This window comes from Poecilia mexicana, unplaced genomic scaffold (genome assembly GCF_051168715.1).
Source record: "Poecilia mexicana isolate PSO_F unplaced genomic scaffold, ASM5116871v1 scaffold_19, whole genome shotgun sequence".
NCBI lineage: Eukaryota > Metazoa > Chordata > Actinopteri > Cyprinodontiformes > Poeciliidae > Poecilia > Poecilia mexicana.
Genome location: NW_028263388.1, coordinates 9803292 through 9825309, shown reverse-complemented (window position 1 = coordinate 9825309; position 22018 = coordinate 9803292). Strand labels below are relative to the sequence as shown.

The window sequence follows — 22018 nt, the reverse complement described above, 5'->3', positions numbered from 1 at the left end:
GTGGGGCATCATAGCAAACGAGTTCAAGGTCAGAACGTGCAATGCTCAGAGACAAACAACCCAGGAGCTCCACCTCAGCCTCCAAAGGCTGCAGTTATCAATGATATTAAATGATTCGTTCGTTACATTAAATTTAGGGGAAGAAACCCCCCAAAAAACTGATCAGCTACAGATTGTTAGAAAAGTCTAAATGAAGTCTTCTCTATCAGAAGAATATGGCAGCAAGGTGTTTACAGAGGTTCTCATCAACTGTCTAACATGACACGTCTGTTATTATTCCCAACTTTTTACTTGATTTAGTGGTAGAAATGTATTTTTCTGTTCTGTCAGTCAGAGGATTTCTGAGTTGAAGAGCTGTTTCGGCCAAAAAAAAAAAAAAAAAAAAAGGTCTGAATCTGTACATCCCTCATCGTTTTTGTTCCGTTTCCTGCTCTGATTAATGGACCAGAATGAAGAAGTCTAGGGTTTGAAACCATTCATTATACAAATTCAAAAATACTTTATTAACTGCAAAGGGAAATTAAATTTCGTTAAACCAAATCAGTAGTTCATAGACTTATAATGTATGTCTAAAGATGATTATAATTTTTGAAGCATTAATTTGTAAAACCTTGACTTTTTTTTTTTTTTTTTGATAAGTCGTTAGCTGAAATACAAATATTTTCTTGATGCTAAATGAATCTTGTTCTGGAAAATCTGCTTGCTTGTCGAATCTGTGTTTGGCTTATTGTATTATAAAGTCCAGACCTGAAATTGACAGAGAAGCAGTGGTAAGACTTATAGAGAGTTGTCAAGAAATTTTAAAGAACTGAAACAAACAAACAAACAAAGAAAACTGGACCAAAACTGTACAAATTAACAGATATATAAAATCCTCTAATTATAAAGTAAGAAAAACATTTCAATAAAACTTGTGTCTGTCTGGGAACGACAACAACATCTGGAGAAACAAAAAGTAATTAAATGCCTAACAAGCAAAAACATCTCTAGAGTGTAAAAATAAAAAATAAAAAACAGAAACAGTAAAGGTATATGTCAACTCTTTATTTCATCCATTCAGATTAGAAGTAATAAAAGATAATATTTCACAACGGTTTCGTAGAATGCCCACAATAGTCTTCTCTCATCACAGATTGGGTTCTGATTCGGCATCGCATGGTTTTTCTTCCCAAGTCAATTAACTGCAGCAAAGACAAGTTAAAAATACCTCTGTACAAATACGTCTGGATAGTTCATCTGATTCCACGTACAAAAATAAGTTCTAAGTGCTTCACACACTTTAATACTGTCTCTGCTTCGGCGTGTTCGCAGCTCGGACGCCAACTCATGTCGTCTGTTCTGAAATCTCCACAAAACCTTCAGTCGAGTAGAAGAAGTTAAAGTTAAAACTGCTACCATCAGCAGCTGCTTTCGCCCAAAAGAAAGGAAAAAAAAAACAAACAAAAAAAACAAGATACCCTAGAGCATTATTTAGATTCCACACCATATCATCCATTTTTCTTTTTTTTTACTTCTAACCCATCGTGAAAACGCTGTGGATGTGAATGAAAGCCAACCCCTGGATTTTAAGGATTCAGAGATTAAGATGAGTTTTATCTAATGCAACAGACTGACGGAAGGAACAGAAAACGCTCGGTGTGAAAATACGAACACTGAAAAAAAAAAAAGATCAGAAATGAAACGACAAATTTCATCCAAATAAGGTGCCTGAGCGTTTTTTACGTGTGGCGGAAACAAACCTGCTGAACAGAAGACAACACAAATGAAAGGTCTGCTTTTAAAAAGCTCCGACAAACTTGTACAAAACAGGGCAGATTTACTTTGTGTAGATTTTTTTTTATAAATACAATTGTTACGCTCTGTCTAATACTCTTCTTATGTCACTTCAGCTCCTCCCTCTGCACAGGAGGTTGCCATGGATATGCCGGGCCTGTAACCATGGCAGCACCCACAGTGACAGATATCATTTACATCCTGTGGGTACTGATTGGTTGTGTTGGACGGAGTCAACAAAAGGTATGCAACAAAATAAACCTTGTATAAAAAAAATATTAGCAGATTCTAATCTTATTCTAATTACAGATGTTAAAAAGAAGAGTTTAGTACCCTATTGTCTTTATTTTCAGCATTTTTTTTCTCTTCTTTTTAATTTATTTTATTTGGCTTAAAAAGCATAGAACTGAAGCAGAGTTAAAGGTCTGAAGACAAAGCTAAAGTTAACAACCCAAAAGCCATTGCAATTGCCACTAGAAGACACTCAAAGTACACAACTTAGTTAGAGATAAGCCACACTGCACACGCCTAACCAGAAAACGCGAATCAGCCAATCAGAGGCAGTTTTCAGCATCACAAACCAAACCGTGGATGAGCAGATAATTTGGATTAAACGAGGAGCAGAAACGGGTGACAGATGAAAGAGTTTGCTTTGAGGAGACTGACGAGTCCGATCGGGTTTTCAGCAGCAGCTAGCGATGTGGGATTTAAAAGAAGCTTAAATCTCCCTGTTTGATAACAACAGAACGCTGCATTCACACCAGTTCACTTTTGGTTTTAGGAAAGACGCAATCAGATTTGACTTCTTGTCAGGTCGCAGTGTTTGGTGTCTCCCAGACTGAGTCAATCTGCGGGTGAGCAAAGCGGCGTGGCGCAAATGCAGCTCCACGGTTTAACTCAACGCCCGGAAGCAGCAGCTTTAGAAAACGCCGTATCCATCAGTGTGGCGAGCCGCCACGGCGAACGCGGGGTAGCCCTCGTAAGTGGCGTAGGCGGTTAGGTCCTGACCCAGAGAAACGGCCTGCTTCAGCTGGGAGGCCACGCCCGATGACCCCGGGCTTGCCAGAGCGTAGCCTGCAGGGAGACACGAAAGACAAGACACCTTCTTATTATCAAGCCCTGCTGGTTCACATGTGTGATCTGGTTCTGGTTACACGCTGAGGGTCAAGTGGGTTCTGTCTCTCCTTTAGCGAGAAGTGAGAAGTTAGTCGGACTTGGGTACGGACCTTCACATACCTGGGAAGGCTACCGAGGCCACAGCGGCTGCAGTAGCACAGCCGGCGTCAGCAGCGCCCTCCGTCTGCAGGCCGAGCGTCTGCAGGGTGTGTTCAGCCGCGTGGACCTTCGCTTCTTCCACAGACGCACACAGTTTTGCAGGAGTGAAGGGGTGCCTGCAGAGAGGAGCACAAACACAGGTGATCCAAAAGTTGACAAAACTAACCTGTTAAGTTTAGATTGTAAGTAGAATTCTGCTCAGTTAGCGTTATTCTGCTTAGCACTTTTTTTTAAAAGAAAGTTCTTAGAACGAGTTTCAATTAAATTCAAATTCAGTCTAATCATATCTAATTTTCTAGTTCAATGGTAAATGATAAATGGTAAGACAGGGGTTCAAACCAATGAAATGAAATATGTTCGAACCAACAATTAGGGGATAAACTCCTACCATCGTTGCCTCCATCGTTCCTCAAGTCTCCTCAAAGATCACAAAACACATGTAGACTAGAGAGACAAACTCCTACAGCCCAAACAGCAATTCCCCAACGGTTAAACTCTGGTACACCATTTCTGCTCCAAAGCCCAGTCTCTATTTGACATTGAAGAGTCTCGCCTTTCATCTTCTGGCCACTGTTTTCACAGGCAGCAGTGACTCTCAAGCACGAAGAAGAACATTTGGAACGTCATCTGAACATTTACCTATTCAGATGACGGGGCTCTTCACCAGACATTTTCAGTTTAACCTGTTCACTTCCTGCCATTGGATCCATTTCGTCTCCATTTATCAATCAACAGCAGTGCACTGCCTTTACTCACACGTTGGGGTACTGCGTGGCCAGAGCTGGGATGGTGATCTTGTAGAGAAACAGCTGCCGCTGGTCGGGACTGATGGCCGAGTGGAGCTGATAGACGGGCTGACCCCAGTTGTTCTTCTGACACAGCTCTTCCAGAACCTGACGGGAGCACAGACGGGTGGAGGTGTTCACCTTGGGAGAAGAACTTCCAAGTTCCACACAGTCATAGCTTTTATTTCACATCGCAGTTTGGAGGATAAGTGGTGCTCTTTTGTGAATGAAGAGCCACAGGTTTTCAGTTGAGGAATCATGTAGGCATTAGAAACGTTTCTCTCCGTTCGCATATTCCAGAAAAATGTCAGGAAAAATTTGGAATATGTCGTTGTGTTTGGGTGTGTCCCGTTACCTGAGTTGGTGGTTTGATGCTGGTGCCCTTCATGCTCATGGCAGCCGGGTTCATCGGTGTCAGCTCCATCCCCGGCAGCAGGTCGTACAGCTTTTCCTCGGCCTGCTTGTCCCCCTTCAGCACGTAGGAGGCGCTACTTCCACCTCCTCGTCCCATGGCTCCGCCCCCGGCTGCGTAGGCCAAGTAGCCCCGCCCACCCAGCCCTCGTACCCCCGCCGCCCCTACAGGTACAGTCATGTAAATTTCTACAGGAGATCGGAGAGGCAGTAAATCAATCAAATCACTGGAAATCAGCAGGGAAGAACAATCACACAATTAATAAATCACAACGAAGACTGATAACAAAGATAACAGCTAAGTGATTTCTTATTTTTCTGGCGAATTTTTTTTTACCAAACTTCAGCTGATTCAGAGGATCTCACATGATTCCTACCATAAAATACTCTGATTTTCAAACCACGTTCATTGCATTCACATGATTCAGGGAGATCCACCCCTCGGCGTCACACCTGCCACAGGCGCAACTCAAAGCCAATAAAGAGACGTGATTGAAGTCGCTGTTAAATCCAAATAATCTGTAACAGCAGCTGAGTTGCGATCGGACAGTCTGTGTCGAGGGGAGGAGCTTCAGCATCAGATTAAGCAGTTTCTGCTGTCAAATCAAGATCTGATAGCAGATCTGCCTCCATCATGGTCTCCAGTTCATGTGAACAGAGAGAGCGTCCTCACCTCTGACCGACGGCGTCCTGATCAGACCTCTTCCTCCCACGTGCGCTTTGGCTGCTGGGAAACGGAACTGACCCGGAATGGCGGCGTAGGCCTGGGGGGCATAAAACACGGGAGCACCAAGGTACGCCGTAGTGGGGTCGTACACCTGCGAGAAACAGAGGCGGAAGAGGAAGTTTGCCTCTTATGTTAAGATGTTTGTTGTCGGAGCTAACTTGTATTACTTTGGATTTTGTTATACTTGGTTTACTTTATATTTTTAGGTTCTTTGCACCCAGAAATACAATTTATTTTGCTTTTTGTTTGAGTGCTGCCCCTGATAAATCGGCGCCCTCTACTGCTCTGGAAAACTCAGGTAAAAACAAAAGCATAGCTAAAAATGTTTTCCTGTTCTGAATGTTTTAGTTCCTGGGTTTGGTGTTACCATCACTGTTGCAAACTCTTCTGTCACATTGAGTTAAACTGGCCACTCTATGAAGTTGTTTGACGTCCTATGACCCTTACACTTTATTTGGGGTGTGCATAAGACTGACTTGACACTGTCATAAACATGATATAACATCTGTCATGAACATGAAGGAGTCTTTATGAATGTCTATGACTGTTGTCATGAAGTGTGATTCGGTAAATAATGACATTTCTATTGGAAAGTTGCCCTAAAAGTTGCCTTAAAAGTCCATTAGAAGTGCTAACTTTGCATTAAAGTGTTATATATAAAATAATGCAAAGTTAGCACTTCTAATGGACTTTTAAAGCAACTTTTAGGGCAACTTTCCAATAAAAATGTCATTATTTACCGAATCACACTTCATGACCACAGTCATAGACATTCATAAAGACTCCTTCATGTTCATGACAGATGTTATGTCATGTTTATGATGGTGCAATGTCAGTCTTACGCACACCCCGCCAAATACAGTGTTACCTTTTTTCTTTTTTTTTTTGGTCAATCTTGACAACACAGCGGAACAGTAACACAGAGAGTCTCTGGGAACTCAGAGTTCAGCTCATTATCAGCTCCTTATCTCCTGTTTATCTGTGAATCAGGTTCAGGTTCAACTCAGTCTACTTTATGGCTTTCATGTTAATGATGTTCCCACTCGACTCTCTAATGAAGGGATTTTCATAAGCTAGATAACGAACAAAAAAAAAAAAACTGCCATATTTAGTAAGATTTTCAACTTTAATTTTCTCTTTCTTAAAACACTGAATTGTTGTGTTATATTTATTTCACTACTTACTGAAAATTTTCTCTAGATAATTTGTGTCTCTACATGTCTACCTTTGATTTGTAATAAGATTTCTGTATAAGCCTGGATTTATCCCATGATGCATTAACCGTCCTGACCGAGATTTTCGATAACTGTGTCGTGTAGATGCATTAAACTCTGATAAAGATAACGACAATGGAAAACATCATAGTGCACTGCGCTAAAGTTTGATAAATGTTAGCAGTTATGTGCTGCAAGGTAAATTCCTGTTGTAATTTGGGATATTGATGCTCACACTCCAAGTTAGTACTCATTTCGTCATCAGTATATTTTACTATAGATTCAGTTCAAGGCCCCTCTATGCTCAAATTCCTTCCTGAATATGCCTAATTTATAAGAATGTCTGTTTGGATATTACAAATCCTTTTTAGTATTCAGGTAAGAGCTCAGAGTCCCACCTGTCCCAGAGTGTAGGCCGTGTAGTCGGCCTGCAGAACCGAGCCTCCTCTTCCTCCGGTTCCTCTGGTGTACCGGACGTAGCTGTCCTTATCCACCGGCTTGGCCAGAGTCACCTCAATAGGAGAGCCGTCCACCACCTGCAGGCGGAGAGAGGAGAGAGGAGTTTACCTCTCAATGATCATTCTGCGTGCATCGCCTAAAAACAAAATCAATCTCGGTTGTATTTTTTTTTGGAATGCTGTACTTTTGCGGTTATCGCTAGGGAAATTATTTTCCGGCATCAGCTCATTGCCATCAAGATTCCCAGAGTTTTATGCAGCTGTTTTGATGGTAGCTATGGAAACGGCCTGCTGCGTGCCCAGTGAGGCAACAGTTATGTGCTTGTTTCTTTTCTTTTACCAAACGGTGAGAAATTTGTCCGCCACCAAAAGAAATTTTAAAACAAAAAATGTGTTTAGATTTAATAGTTTGAATTTTTAACCATTTCTTCTTCTTCTTCTATTTTTTTCTTGTGTACTCTCTGTGGGGTTTTGTGTGTTCGCTGCCTAGTATTTATTTTGCAGAACATGTTCCTTTTCCCTTAGAGGTTTTGGAGTATACATATAAGGACCTTGGTCTCCAACCTTCAGCTCGCTTCTGCTGACATGTGCTCCAATCATGCGCTGCTTTTTTTGTCTAAAATTAAACCTGATGGGTTTTTTTCTGATTTCAAACAGCAGAGAAATGAGGGCAGAGCTGACCTTCCCGTTGAGCGCGTTCATGGCGTTGATGGCGTCCTCTCGCTGACTAAAATGCACGAAGGCGTAGTCTCTGATCTTCTTCACTCGCTCCACTGCACCTGCAACGCAACAATATCTTTATTGGCTTCTCATTGTAACACTTTTCACTTTCGTGGAGCTCCACCCATTCAACATACAGTATTTATAATGCAAAGAAACCCACATATCACAAAACACAAAAAAGAAATATCATCAATAATCATATGAGTTTATGGTAATAATGACTAATAACCTTAATTAATTGCTTATTTTCTGAATACAAAACATGTTAATGCTTTTATAAAGTTTTAAGGTTTTGGTTTGAAATTTTAAATATATTTTTTGGCTGATCTTTACGCCTTTTTAGACTTTGAAAGTTTATTTTCACCCTCTTCTACTAAAACTATTAGTCCTGAATGAGCCAATCAAATTTGAATATATTTTGTTACCAGGCTTTTGTTTTGTTTGGAGTTTTCCAGCTTTTTGTCAGCTTTTGGATTGAATAAAAAAAAAAAAAAATGCTTTTAGCAATTTTATTTATTGCCAGTAAAGTTTTGCAGACTAACCTGACTGTGTGTTAGAAGCTTGAAACAAACAGATGAGGCTTTAAGAGGATCTTGTCAGCAGCATTTAAGGACAATCTGAAAGCAGAAACGCCGGTCGTACCTGGTTTCAGGCTGTTAAACTCCCTCTCGATGGTTTCTTCAGTGGTCTGCAACATCAGGTTCCTCACATACAGAATCTTTACGGTTGCCATGGTATCCTCATCAACCTCCACCTCAGGCTCCGCCCAGTCCACCGCGATGGGATGACCCCACAACTGGATCCGACCTGAATGTTTGATAACGGATGTAGTTCAGATTAAGTTTAGAGCTGGATGTGGACCACGATCGTCAAAATGGATGTCTTTGTGATTTTACAGAAAAACACTGGAAACTGTGTCGGTTCTGCTGGTAAAATCCCATCTTCAATATCTGCTCTCTTATCATGAAAATCCATCAGCAGTAAAATTGGCTTTGACTGGCTGACACTTGGACAGCTGAAGACTTTGACTGTTTTTATGATGTTCTCTTGATGATATTAAGGTTTGTTATCAGCTTTGCAAGGTGCATGTGTTCACTTCCCTGGTGTGAGATCAACCTGCATATTTTCAGCATCTTGAAACAGAACACACGCCGATCGATTTGAAACACCTCTAGTAATTTTGAGACAAAACTGGCCCAAGAAACCGTGTGGATCTCCAGAGTTTTCGGTCTCTACCTGGCAGGAGTTTGCGTCTGGCCATGGCAGCTGCCCGGTGGCTCTCGTACTCGACGAAGGCGAATCCTCTGTTCTTGGATTTGTCTGCAGCACTGGGGTACACGATGACGTCCACAACGCCGTCTGTGACCTTTCGCATCTCCGCTAGGATCTCGTCGTGCTTCTTGGTTTTAGGAATGCCCCCGACAAACAGACGGCAGTTGTCCACGCTGGCACAGACACCGAGGAGGCGACCGTTCCTGGGAGATGGAGAGAAGAACATCGTAGGAAGGTCAGTTTAAACCAGTATTCTGATCTACGCAGACGACACCACTCTGTACTTGAGAAACAAAGCAGCAGTCTATAGAAGAAGGTGATTAAGGTCTTGGACTTTTCATGAAACAGATTTTTTTTTGTCCCAGTGTTGGTGAAACTGTTTTATGATCAACTGAGGAACTAACGGTGATGTGAATTGGTCCAGTCACATAAAATGTGAAGTGTTTGTTCAATTGATAGTGTAGTTACTCTGGTTGGTGACATGTAAATTGATAATAGTCAGGTTTAGATGGATGGTTGGCTCAGATTTATTAGGGCTAGGGTTATGTGCTTGCAATAAGGTAGTTTTAAATGAAGATGGGTGTTTAAAACAGATAATTGCGAAAGCTGTCATTGCAGGTGAAGAACCACTCTGACCTGATCTCGTAGTTGTTAAGCTGCTTCATGGCTGTTCTGGCTTCCTGTTTGTTGGTGAAGGTGACAAAGGCATAACCTCTGTTGTTCCCATTGAAGTCCATCATCATCCTCACCTCATAGATCTTACCAAACTGATGACAGGGGCAGAGAATGCCAGGACATTTAAAAAAGAAGTGATATCAAGGGACATATTCCTCAAATTATTCCACAATGACTCACCTTCTCACACAACGGAACCAGTTCATCCTCAAACAGATCTCTCGGGAGTTTCCCCACAAAGATCTCACTACCTCTCTCAGGCGGTGGTCCGTCCCAGTCAGGCGGTGGGCCACCATACCGCCGCTGACCGTTCTCCTGAAGAACAGAACCCCAAAATGAGGAGCGGTAGCCTGGGGAGAACTCCCCTCGGCACTCGGGTTCCTAAAAATATTCCTTACCTGTCTCAGCTGGTATCCGGTCCGTTGGGTGAGCGCCCGAAGAGCGGCCTCTTTCTGCGTCCCCGCCAGCCCGTCTCCACTTCCCTTCTGATTGGATTCCATTGGGTGTGATTAACAGCAGGTTGTGAATCAGGGAAATTAGGGGTGCTCACTGCAGAAACAGACATAAAGCAGGTTTCAGTTCTGATGTTCTGGTTGTCAGAGAGAGTTTGGGTGGGCTTTTGTAAGTCACAGAACCACGTTCAGGCTGTCTGTGATGATGGTTGTGAAGGGAGGGTAATCTTTATCAGTTTCATTAAAACTCTTTAAACCACATTAAAAGCTTTTCTTACGTTTATTTGCTGTATCCTGTCATCCTGTCTTACTCTCACAAACTATTGAATGACTTACATATTTTCTTTGTACCGACGTGTTCAGATTTGAGAAATCTAACTTTTATAAACCCATTTAGAGACAAGACATTAAAGCCTTATTTTCTTCTCCAGACAGTCTGTTCCCCATAAAGGTGAACCGAACAGAAACATCTTTCCAAACATCCTAATTGCTCTAGAGCCTGCAGATTTCTGCAACTTTAGAAGGAATGTATTCCTGACCAAAAAAGTAGCATTTGCAGCCACAATTAAATGAGTTCATACAGAAACGCTTGCTGTGGAATGTGAAACACTTTGTCACCAAATAGTTTGTGTCTTATAAAAACATAAAACTGATTAATCTACAGAGTTTTCCCACATTCAGTGTGAAATAAATACAGAGAAATTAAACAGAAAGTAAACCGTTCTGATTGTAGAAAAATATATATATTTCAAAAGCCGCACTAAACCAAACAACCATGGCTTTATTAAAAGTGGACATTTATGTGAAACTAATGAATAGAGGATTCTGGAGCTGGTCAAGGACAGCAGCTTTGGAGGAGACTAGATAATTCACAGGCACACAATGGCCGCTGTAAGAAACGGTGGTGGCAACATCATGCTGTGGGATGAGTTTTCGTCCAATGGACATGAGGTTGTTAAGTCGAATCAGTTCCAAAACCAAGGAAAGTTTTGACAAGACTTCAAGATGTCTGCTAGAAAGCTGAAGGCTAAATTATTTAGTCCCACTGTTAGTCCCAGGATATATTCAAATTAGGAACAGAACGACTTGATATGAGGGAAAAATGTATGTTTTGAAATGACTGAGCCAAAGTCCAGTCCTAAATGTGACTTTAATAAAAAAAATAGAGAGCAATTTGTCCCCACAATGTGACATATTGATTCCTATCAAAGACGGCTGAACGCTGAAATTTAATAAATCATTATATCCACTGTTTGCCCTCTCTCTTCTTTTCCTTGTCCCAGTCATATTTGGTGGAACCGCCTGCCAGTCCTCTGTTGAATCAACTCGTGTCCCTGCTGAGACATCATGTACTCACAGATCTGCACTTCCTCGCCTTGTTTTTCCCAATCTGAGCGGCAGATATGAGCGGCGGGGAGGTCAAGGTCTGCTGGCTGATCATTAACAGAGACCGCGGACAGCCTGACAGTCCATCTCACCGTCCCGCAGGGTGGAAGCCTGCTGTGGCCGAAATCAGGTCGAGCTTTCACTGAATTTATTCAGCAAATAGCATCCTAAACAAGTCGGAACGCCTCCCAAGCCCCTGCCGTAAAAACCCTCGACTCGTATAACCAGAACCGAAACACTCCAGGTCACATTATGCAGACCTGGGATGCTGTGATGCTTTTATTACGCTTGTGTAATAAAAGCATCATGTTTGTTTGAGTTTTTTTTTTTATTTGTTTCATTTTGGCACATCTTCAGGAACTTTTAAATCAATCAGCAGGGGACGAAACTATCTTATGTAAAAATTGTCAAATGTGTTCCAGACTTTGAAGAAATTCTTGTATCCTTATCAGAAAACCGATTTTAATGATTTCATGAAATCATTCCAATCGTTCTCTGTAAAACAGAGATCAAATGACTCTGAATGTGTCCAGTGAGCTCTAAGAATCAGTTTTATGCTTTTGCTCCCGAATACCAAATGAATCTGTTCACACTTTCCTGGCTGGTAATTTAGCGCAAGGAGAACTTCTACAGGTTTTCTTCAAAATTCACACAGGTGATAATTGAATATTTTTCCTCAAACATTCAAACATTAGCTGCCCCTGCTGGTAGGGCTCCAAACAATTCGGCTAAACTTGGGAATCAGATTGTCTTCAAACTGCTGACATTTCCAAGAAAAAGGATGAACAAAAAGCTTTCCATCCAAGTCAGATAAATCAATCGGAATGCTCTCCGGATGTCAGAAATCCAGGTTGTAATCATAGACCGACACAATCCCAACATGGCCGCCATTAGCAAGGAACTTTTATCTCAGTCGAACTAATCTGTTCAACATTTATCAATAAGCATCGTCTGGACAAACTGACTAAAAGACAAAACTAATAAAAATAATTAGGCCACGTTTCACGTCTTCATTCAGTTTTACGTAATCAGATATTGGAGCTCAGTTCATGAACAACTGATCTTTGATCAATCACTCTATCGGTCAGTCAGCTTCAACTTTTGACCTTCCGACAGCAGCTGTGATGATCCTCCTGCATTGGCTCGTCAGACAATTAAAGCTGCAGAAACTAACGCTAATCTAGACTTCTGGTTTCAGCAGAAAGGGGGGGTGCTGCTAATTTATTTCCATATGGAATGACTTCCTCATTAAAAACAGTTTCAGCTCTGCATCTGTGTTCATTATCCTGATCTGTGAAATGAAATCCTTAGTCGTCCTGCGGATACATCATGGTGGTTATGAATATTTATTGTTCAGGATCCATCTCCTCCATAAAGAAACATATCTATCACATGACCCAAAACGTGTGCTCCAATACTTAGGCAAAGGAACACCCTGTTCAAGTTGCAATGAGGCAAAGTGACTGTTGAAGAACAGGATACCAGAAGATATAAAGAGATTAAATAAAGTCTAGAATGTTTTCATTCTTGAATCCAATTTAATTTTAAATTAGCACAGGAAGCTCACTTTTACACACACTAAAATGTATAAATTAAATTAAATTCTGACATAAGATAATCTCATTTTAATTAAAGAGGAAATGCTAATCTCATCGCTTGTGATGATTGCAATATGAAAAGTTTCTATAAGAACGTTTTAATAAATCAAGCTAACAGGAAAACTGAGACGTGCTGATTAAATTCCTCCTGGTTTTCTAGGAAAAAAGTCAAAAATACTCAAGTGCCTGCATATAAAACTTTACTGTTTTATGAGGAGAAATCAATTGTGGAGCAGTTCATTTAGTTGGAGCTGCATTTTGTTGGTAACGGTGGCTGTCATCTCATCCGCGGCCAGCAGAGGGCAGTAATTTTCCGGAACAATACTGATTGGTTTAATCAGTATTAAATTAGCTTTGAACATATTTAGGGCTGAAATAGATTTATATTTTAATAATACACTAATAAGGACAGCAAATGAACCACAGGCACATGTTTTTCTTTAGGTAAAAATATAAAAAAATAAATTCTAAAAAAAGAAAAAGTAATTTACTAATAATTGAAAACTTTTTATAATAAACACAATTTTAAAAATAATAAAATACTTGTAAAAATATTTGTAGTTTTTTTTTTACATTTAATTTTTTTCCCCAAAACAATCTGACAAAATGTCATGCAGTTTAAATTTAGATTTTAATTGAAATATTTTTTGTCTTCCTATGAAATATCCTCAGATGTCTCCTGCTGTGAGTCAGAGCCTCATAAATGAACTGGGCTGATTAACTGCACATGCTCAGTGATGATGTGTATCTGTGTGGGAAAAGGATTTAAATAATGTACCTCCACATAGCACTCCAGCAAGACAAATGATTGAATTAAAAGTTTCATTAATTTGATGTTAAAATTGCATCAGATTTGTCATCTGAATGATCTCATGTATAATGCAGGACGATAGCTCAGGAGCTGCTGCAGATCCTGCTGCTGATTGATGGTCCGACTGAGTTTGATCAGGACTTTCAGGATCCAATACAAAACTGTTCTTTTCTCAAAATATTTTAGGTAAATTAAATGAGGTTTAACGTTAAGTGTCAACACAACTTCCCTCCTCTGGAATCTCACAGGAAGTGTGTGGAAGTAAAGCTTTATGTAAATTACATGGGGGAAAAATGAGCATGGTAATGGGATTCATCTTTTGTTGGATTTGTCTGGATTACCTCTGATTGCACAGCTTAACCACTAACCAGGGCTCCCAGTTTTACACCCCAGTAAGGACATTTAACTCCGTAAACGTCAACAGAAACACTTTCACTGACAGAAGGAGCTCCAGCAGCTGCTGGACGACGCTCGCTCGCTGCAAACCCGGCCTGTTTGCTCAGTTTGCAGCCTTCAGCCTCAACACACAGAAGAGAAGAAGAGAGGGCGAGCGACACTTACTTCACATCTGCTCTCTCTCTCCCAGGTTTGATGCTTTCAGACCAATTTTATGGAGTAAAAAATCTTAAAAACTCACCTGAGCAATTTCAGAGATCACCTCCCTCCGATCAGAGCTGTGTCATTCTGAATGCGAGTGTGTCGTCAGAGCCCCCTGCGTGAGATTGCGTGTGCGCGTGTGTGTGTGTGTGTAGGTGTGTGTGTGTGTGATCACATCATATCAAACTCCAAAGGTTCACTGTCCTGGTGTTAGCTTTACAAGCTGCAGGTCGTTAATATTTAACCTGCTGCTATCTGTGGACACTGAGGCAGTCCTGTGTGTGTGTGTGTGTGTGTGTGTGTGTGTGTGTGTGTGTGTGTGTGTGTGTGTGTGTGTATGCGTGTGTGTGTAGATGTGTGCGAGTGTGTGTGTGAGCATCAAGAGGCCTTTGACCGACAGGATCTGGATCAGAGGCCTCTCCAGCTGCTTACAGATGTTGTGAGGATTGTTGCTAGGGTTCTGAAAATCTTTCTGATCAAAAGTATTGATAAGACTATTGATATTGCTTTCATAATGGAGTCAACCTTTGGTGTTACATCATGTCAGAGTAACACAATGTGGGACAAATAATGTCCTTTTTACACATATGAACAGATGTTAGATTATAATCATCACTGCTCCCAACAAACTCAACGAATGTTTTCATCCTGGCTAGTATTTGCACAGTTTTCCCTCATTTTAAATAACATTTCTGCTGTTGTTTGCACAGGTTTTATTTTCCCGCATATTCTGAATCGTCTGCTCTCTTTCAAAGCACAAATGCAAATGAATATCCTACTCAGTTGCACATTCCTTAGATCAGAGTACCCTGTTTCTGATAACTGCGCAGTATTTTTATGTTAAGATCTTGTTCTTACTGTACAGTATATTAGTCTTTATTTTATCATATATTTTTAATACTTTATCTTTGTGTGAACCGACGTGCCTGCTGTTATACCTGAATTTCCCCACGATGAGACAATAAAGGATATTTCTATTCTATTCTATTTTATTCTGTGTCCAATGAAGCAGCCTACTGTGAAACACAATGCCAAAACCAAAAGGAGAAATAGAAAAAATCAATAAAAAAAAGAACTTATGAATTACATTTAAAATTAATTACATTTCTGACAAACACGGGATTTTTGGAGTAGAAAACAGGTTCAGTTTGAAACAGTTTCGTTCCAGAGGAAATGAGTATCATGTTCATGTGAGAAACGATAACAAAAAAGTTATAGCTTTTGTCTCCTGGTTGTAATGACAGTAGGTCTCCAGAAGAGGGCGCACAGTGATTACAAAGTCATTCATTTGTCTCCAGCAGAAGAGGTGTAGTTTGACCATCCCTCTGTCCGTGATGCCTCTATTCTGATCAGAACATTACGAAATATGATCCCTAGCAGCGAAAATAACAACAACAAATTCATCAAAAATAATAATGTTTTGTGTGAGATCGTGGAATATTTCCTCACTGTGTAAACGTCTGTTCTCGGATGAATTCGCGGTCATTTCCTCAGATGTCTCTGCAGCAGCAGCTGCAGGAACATGCTGACAGTTTGAACACAGCAGGACAAACACTGATGCCAACACAGAAGGTTTATATAAATAGAGAGAAGGACCAGGCTCACGGTTCTGGTCTAAACTGGACACATTCTTATCTGCGGTCCTACACATCTATTTTCTCTTCTAAGGCTGTTCAGAGCAGGTTTACGGGATGAATCAGACTTTAAACTGTTTTATTATTATTATTATTATGCCTCCTGTTTTTATTTCACATGAAAAGAGACAATCAAATTTAAACACGTTAGAACAGGTCTATTATAAACTTTTGCTAAAGTCTCATGAGTTTGAAAAGGATGTTGTTCATTGGTTTTTATCCGTTTTAAATTTGCACATGAATGCATCTATTGAAACTTAAAAAAAAAGAAAAGAAAGAAAGTTATCGTCTCATCTGTTTTCCAGAACTTTCTTAGAGCAGTTTACAGTAACACCCATCCTTTCTGGCCACGGCTTATTCCTGCTAAATAAATAAATAAAAATGTTTGGTTGGTTTAAGATTAACATTTAGGCAGTTTTTTTTTCTTCATCTGTTCACAGAAAACTTTAACTGAAGCTGCACAGGTGAGGAGCAGCAGTAGGAGGACAGGTGACGAAAAGGAGCGGAGGCAGCCCAACTTTCCTCCTCCTCCTCCTCTCTCTCTCTCTTTCTCTCTCTCTCTTTCTCTCTCTCTCTCTGTCTGTCTCTCTTTCTTTCCGCCTCGACCTCCACTTAAGCTCCAACTGTTTCGGATTAAACTGTTCACACTGGAAGTGGATCGGCGCTCCGGACTCCTCCGGACTCGCGGCTCTGCAGCACCTGTTTCCCGGCGTTTGTCCTCTCATCTCCCTAAACATCCAACTTGAGGCTCTTGGCTTCCTGTCTCTCGTTTCCAGGGGACTGGAACGCATCTTTTTCTTTTTTCCTTTTTGTGTGTATGTGTGTGTGCGTGTGTCTCGGGAGTAAAGTGTGCGCTGCTGGATTCCTGCACCTCCGTTTTCACGCTTTAATCAAACTGGCGGACGTTTGGTTCCTTATTCTCTGCGTAAAATATTCCAGCGGACATAAACCCGGAGCAGCCCTCCTGTGGGATTATCCTTCTCTCGGACTGATTGTAAACTTTGTGTGTGTGTTAGTTGTACTCCGGATTACTCCTCACGTCTTCAGTTTTTTTCTTCATTCATATATCGAGGGGAATCCCGCATCCAAATTTCCTTTTTTTTTTTTAATTTTTTTATGTTTTTTGAATCATGCGGTTTGTTTTGATTGGATTTAATCAACGGGATGGGAAACGTGACACGCAGGAGTATCTATTATTATTTAATCTGTTTTCCAGAGTTTCTCCTGTGTAAACCACTGTTCATCACCTGATTCCACCCAACCTCAAATTACCACAAAAACAATTTAATCATTTTTTTCCCCCCAGATATCAGATTGTGGAACCAATCCACTAACGTTCTCAGATAAGTTAAAAAAAAAAATCCAATGGAAACTTTGGGAACTGCCTGAAGGCACCCAGGCAGAACACCTGCAGCAATTTCGACAATATCTGATAAATAAATGGATTTGGACCAAGAGCAAACACAGGTACCCTGACGAGCAATAAAAAAAAACGAAAATGTTGTTAAAGACTTTTACAAAGATGTAGCTGGGGTAAAGAGTAAAGGACTCTGGAGTTTCAAAGGTTTTAAGCCAAAAGAAACATTTGGAAAATTCCTGAAAGTCCTTTGTCCTCTGGATGTTCCTGGGAAAATCTGGAAGAGATTTTCACACAGAGAAGTTTCCACACAACAACCAGATCCTAAAACTCAGGGAGTCAACAAGACCTGGCAGGGCAACGGTTTAAAGCGAAACGAGGCACCCAAAGACTTCTCCCAGAAACCTGGAGATCTCAACGTGGTCAGGCTGCGGCGGACGCTGAGACTCGGACCTGACGTCCTGCCGGGACCGGCTGAGGGGATCCATGGGAACGCTGCGGGACCTGCAGTACGCTCTGCAGGAGAAGGTCGAGGAGCTGCGGCAGCGCGACGCCCTGATCGACGAGCTGGAGCTGGAGCTGGACCAGAAGGACGAGCTGATCCAGAGGCTGCAGAACGAGCTGGACAAGTACCGCTCGGTGATCCGGCCCGCCACGGCCCAGCAGGTCCAGGCCCAGCAGAACAACCTGGTGCTGCAGCCGGACCAGCAGCGCAGCAAGAGGCAGGCCATCTCCGCTGAACCCACGGCCTTCGACATCAGCGAGCTGTGCCACGTCACGCTGCCGTTCTACCCCAAGAGCCCACAGTAGGTCCTTCACTTCCTCCGGCGGGTTCTGACGCGGTGGGGGGACTTCCTGTTTCCATGTTGGCTGTAGTGGCAGAGGGTTAGAATCATCAGACTGAACAGAACCTCCTTCAGCTGCTCCAGAAAACCTCATAGAACTCGCTCTGTCCGTTTCTAAGCTTCTGTCAAACTTGTAGAAAGTTCTGCATGCGACAAGAAGTTAACAGAACATCCTGCAGTACACTGAAAAACACAAAATCTTATCGAGTATTTTTAATTCGCTTCTAGTTTGAATAATTTGATGCACTTAAAATAAGACAAAAAACTAACTTACTATAGTAAGTTAAGCAACTTTTCTGCTCGTTTTTGTAGCTTGTTTTTAGGGAATAGTTACTTAATATTGATAAGTAAAGTTATTAGTTGCACTGGTAGATGTTTGGTCTTATAACAGGACAAGCTCCCGAAGTGAAACAAGCTGCCGGTGGAATTAGTACTTTTTAATAGTATTCAGGAATTATTGACTGAAAACGAGCTCGTATCTTGCCAAAAAGTTAGTTTTGTCTAGTTACAATTGTACTAAGATATTTTGCACTAGAAACTAGACCAAACTTTGTAAGACTTTGTGTTTTTGCAGCGTATACAGGAAGTGTAAATCTTGCCGTAAACAGGGGGAGTTTTTATCTCTCAGCTAGTTTTAAGTCTGCGTTGAACACGCTGGATTTCCTAAGAGTTTACGACCAGAAGATAGACTCTCCCACTGAACACCGGGGTAACACTTCTGTTCTCTCGGCTGGCTTTGCACACCGGAGACAAGTGGTTCTCTGCTTTCACCGAGTTTCAAAGCTGTTTTATGTAAGACTGTTCAAGGACGGATTCAACTGTTTCACAGTCAAATAAAAGAAAAAAAAACTAATCGGCTGTATTACCTGAGTGAAGAACAGGCTTTCAGTGCATGTCAGTCTGGCTTAAATGAGTGACTCTGAGGGTCTTTTGTTTGGCGGGTGAAATCTTTGCGATCAGTTTTGAGGCCCTGCAGCTGCAGCTGCTCATTAGCGACAGGAACGAGTTCTAATGGATCTGCTCTGTTCTGCATTAATGAAGCTTTTCAGCTCTGTTTCGGGGCTGATTGCCGAGCTCTGATCAACATCAGATAAGGCAACGGCTCAAGCAGGCGGCCCTTCGCTCCTTCGGATGAACAAAAACCACTCAAGTCAAACCGTAGTCGTGGTTGCTTTTAATGCGCCGCATGATGCCGAACCGAGGTCAGGGCCTCCGGCCGAAGGTTCCTCATGGAGGGAAATGAGAGAAATGTGTCTGTTAAGACTCCTGCTCCCTGCGCAGCTCGGTGTTTCAGATCATTATCCGCTCCGAGTATTCTCCTCACACACCTGTGCGCAGACGCGTCTCCTGTTCAGCATCCCGTCGTTGAGCTTCAGACGTGCAAAGATCTTGCGAGTTGCCGCATGCTCTCACTCAGATGATTATTTTTAGCTTTTCTCCTGAAAACATGAGCCGGTTTTGTTTTGCGTAAAAAAATAATAATACAAAAATAAAGAAATAAATAAAAAGAGGATGTACTGATGATGTTCTCCATGAGCTGGAGGAAATCTGAGAGAGTTCGATGTGAGAACTTGTGGATTTGCAGAGGGAAGGAAGAGGAAATTGCAAAACCGGGGCAACGGCAAATGATGAGGATTCCTGTTTTCCTCAGTTGCCTTTGAGGTCTACTTCTCCTGATTGGCTGATTCATATTTTGTTTCTCAAAGCAACAACACACAAAACAAGAGAGAAACATGTGCTGCAGTTTATTCATGGAGAAACTTTAAAATTTAACAGGAAATAAAGGATTTAGACATGTATCCCCCATTCATGCAACAAAAATATTAGCCTCTAGCATTTATTTGAAACTCAATGAGCATCCAACATGCTTCTGATTGATGCGTTTGCAAACCAACAATGCTTGGAGTTCTTAAATTTGACAAATCAAATAAATAGCAAAAATAAAAATCCATCTAATTAAATTTTTTTTACTGATCCGTAGCACTGAAAAGATAGTTATAGAACAGAAATTTGTACAATAAAAAAAAAGTATTGGATTATAACAACCTGCATTAAAACCATTGGTTAATAATAACAGTCAGTTGTTCTCACACCTATTGGTTGTTGACTATTGTTTTGTTGGAGTGATATCACTTGATCAAGCCTTTTCTAACCTTCCACACTACAAAATAACTAATAAAAGCATGCCTGGCATGTGCGATGCGATAATATCGCATCGGGTCAATGTCGGTATCGGCTGCTCCTCAAAGCTGGAATATCAGTATCGTATCGGAAGTGTAAAAGTTGCATCAGGATACAACTGACTTCTTCCTGTGTTTTTAGTTTTCTAGTTGCTGGAACTGAAACTCCGTATTTTGAATGGCGTTGCGCCTGTTCCTCTGAATGTGGATGTTTATGGCCAGGAGGCTCTGCGGGTGTGAGGTTGGACCCTCGTGTGCTTTGCTTTGCAATAATATGAAATTCCTGACACTTCAGGTATCCAAAAAATAAACAAAAAAACAACAAAAACAAGAGAGAAATTGAAATGATTTTCAGCTTTTTTCTTATTAGTATTTTTCTCAGATCTCAGAGGCTTTTATGATCTCCTGATTATCAGCCAGACTGCTTGCCAATCAGGCTTCAGGACGGCTAACAGATGGCTACGGAAAGCCAAGAAGGAACGAACGGTGGCCGAGCCTCAGCTCCAACTCATCAGCTCCGAAATTAAGTTTGAGCTGCAGACGTAGCTCCGCCCTCCGTGATATCCAGGAGGTTTTGATGTTTCCATCCACCAGAACGCCGCTGATGCATCTATATATAGCTGGGCCGCACGGTGCAGCAGCAGCGCTCAGTGTTTGGCGTCTCTACATGTAGTGGAGCCGCACAATATCCTGAACTATAATTTGTGCAATGTTGCAGTCAGAAAGGAACAGCTTGGATGCATTATTTAATAGAATATAACATTTCTGGGGCAATGCATTTTAATTCTGTCTGATGACGATATTATTTCCCCACTTGGTTGGACTCTCACTGCTTTTAATGAACAGAACAGAACAGAAGTTCTAGATAGAAATTCACAAAAGGTAAACATTAAGCAAAAATAAGGCAAATTTACGACATAAGAAAAGAAAATTGTGGCCTTATTAAAGTAGTTTAGTCAGATTTAAAGAAATATGCAGCAGAGCATGATCATAAAAAGAAACACACAACATGTCTATGTGGTTTCTGTGCATAAGAAAAAGGCGTGCGTGATTGTTGTTGACGGTCTTGTCTCTGTGGTCAGGCGGCATAAACAGGACCATGATTAGGATGATCTGCTGGGATTCTCTGAAGGTCCCATTAATCTGTCAGTGTCATCCGGCTCTTTGGTGGTAAGTTCTGCCGCTTCGACTCTTTGCAGACTGCTAAATGGCGTGCTTTTCTGTCTGCGGCGGCGAGAACAACCAAGCGCGTTGGTTTTTATCTTCCCACACACGGAGGCAGATGACAGGGTTTGTTTCCCATCTCCTCTCCGAGTCTGCAGCCCGCCCGCATGTGTCTGTGTGTTATATGAAAATATAAAGTAATGGAGAAGAGAGAGAGAGAGTGTGTGTGTGTGTGTGCGTGCGTGTGTGTGTGTGTGTGTGTGTGTGCGTGCGTGTGTGTGTGTGTGTGTGTGTGTGTGTGTCTGTGTGTGTGGGCTGTGGACTCCCACCAGCTCTCCTGGTGTCTACAGACAAGTTAATGATCCACTGAAATTGTTCCCTGATTCGCTGCTGACAGAGTTTGAAGCGATCCACCAGAGTTTGCAGTGATCACCAGCTGCAGAGCGACGTGGGAATCAGAAGGTTCGCAGTTCCCGTTGTTCGACCTTATGGTGGGTCTTTGTTAGTAGCTACTGTGGTTCTCACAGATGTAGAAACGTCTTCCAGATACAAGGAAAGAGACTCGTTTCCATTTTTAAACGCGTTCCCGCAGCCGTCATGTGACTCCCACTGAGAGAAACTAAAAAGGAAGAAAGCCAACTTCTGTTCTGTGCAAAAGAAAAAAAATGCATCAAGTAGAAC

The 22018-nt window shown here is 41.5% G+C and overlaps 2 protein-coding genes across 4 annotated transcripts in view; one reads left to right on the top strand and one right to left on the bottom strand.

The window, feature by feature from the left end:
• Window positions 1–1029: 1029 nt before the first annotated feature.
• On the bottom strand, window positions 1030–14289 carry a1cf (apobec1 complementation factor). 3 transcript variants are annotated; one of them, XM_014971327.2, is made up of 13 exons: window positions 14198–14289; window positions 9712–9862; window positions 9494–9628; window positions 9275–9405; window positions 8603–8841; window positions 8009–8173; window positions 7325–7422; window positions 6584–6721; window positions 4918–5062; window positions 4189–4433; window positions 3805–3941; window positions 3010–3164; window positions 1030–2847 (listed from the first exon to the last, which is right to left on the bottom strand). In XM_014971327.2, the coding sequence occupies exons 2-13, from the start codon at window positions 9811–9813 to the stop codon at window positions 2693–2695; spliced, it is 1845 nt and encodes a 614-aa protein (XP_014826813.2). In that variant the 5' UTR covers window positions 9814–9862; window positions 14198–14289; the 3' UTR covers window positions 1030–2692. The 3 variants fall into 3 exon arrangements, with proteins under 3 accessions (XP_014826813.2, XP_014826815.2, XP_014826816.2); XM_014971329.2 differs by having other exon boundaries at window positions 4189–4409; XM_014971330.2 differs by having other exon boundaries at window positions 2759–2847; window positions 3000–3164.
• A 1480-nt stretch (window positions 14290–15769) lies between these two features.
• Window positions 15770–22018, top strand: part of LOC106906174 (cGMP-dependent protein kinase 1-like) — a 45719-nt gene continuing 39470 nt past the window's right edge. The window contains exon 1 of the mRNA XM_014971325.2: window positions 15770–17954. Coding sequence (XP_014826811.2) covers window positions 17635–17954 — 320 coding nt within the window. The 5' untranslated portion in view covers window positions 15770–17634. The remainder of the gene's footprint in view (window positions 17955–22018) is intronic.

What these genes read in the sequence shown, in the direction of transcription:
- a1cf (XM_014971327.2), bottom strand. Translation starts at nt 9,813, where the DNA reads ATGGAATCCAATCAGAAGGGAAGTGGAGACGGGCTGGCGGGGACGCAG. An exon ending in CAGACGCAAACTCCTGCCAG is followed by an intron (nt 8,174 to 8,602) that starts GTAGAGACCGAA and finishes TCAAACATTCAG; the next exon opens with GTCGGATCCAGTTGTGGGGT. An exon ending in CGGCCTACACTCTGGGACAG is followed by an intron (nt 5,063 to 6,583) that starts GTGGGACTCTGA and finishes TGTTTCTCGCAG; the next exon opens with GTGTACGACCCCACTACGGC.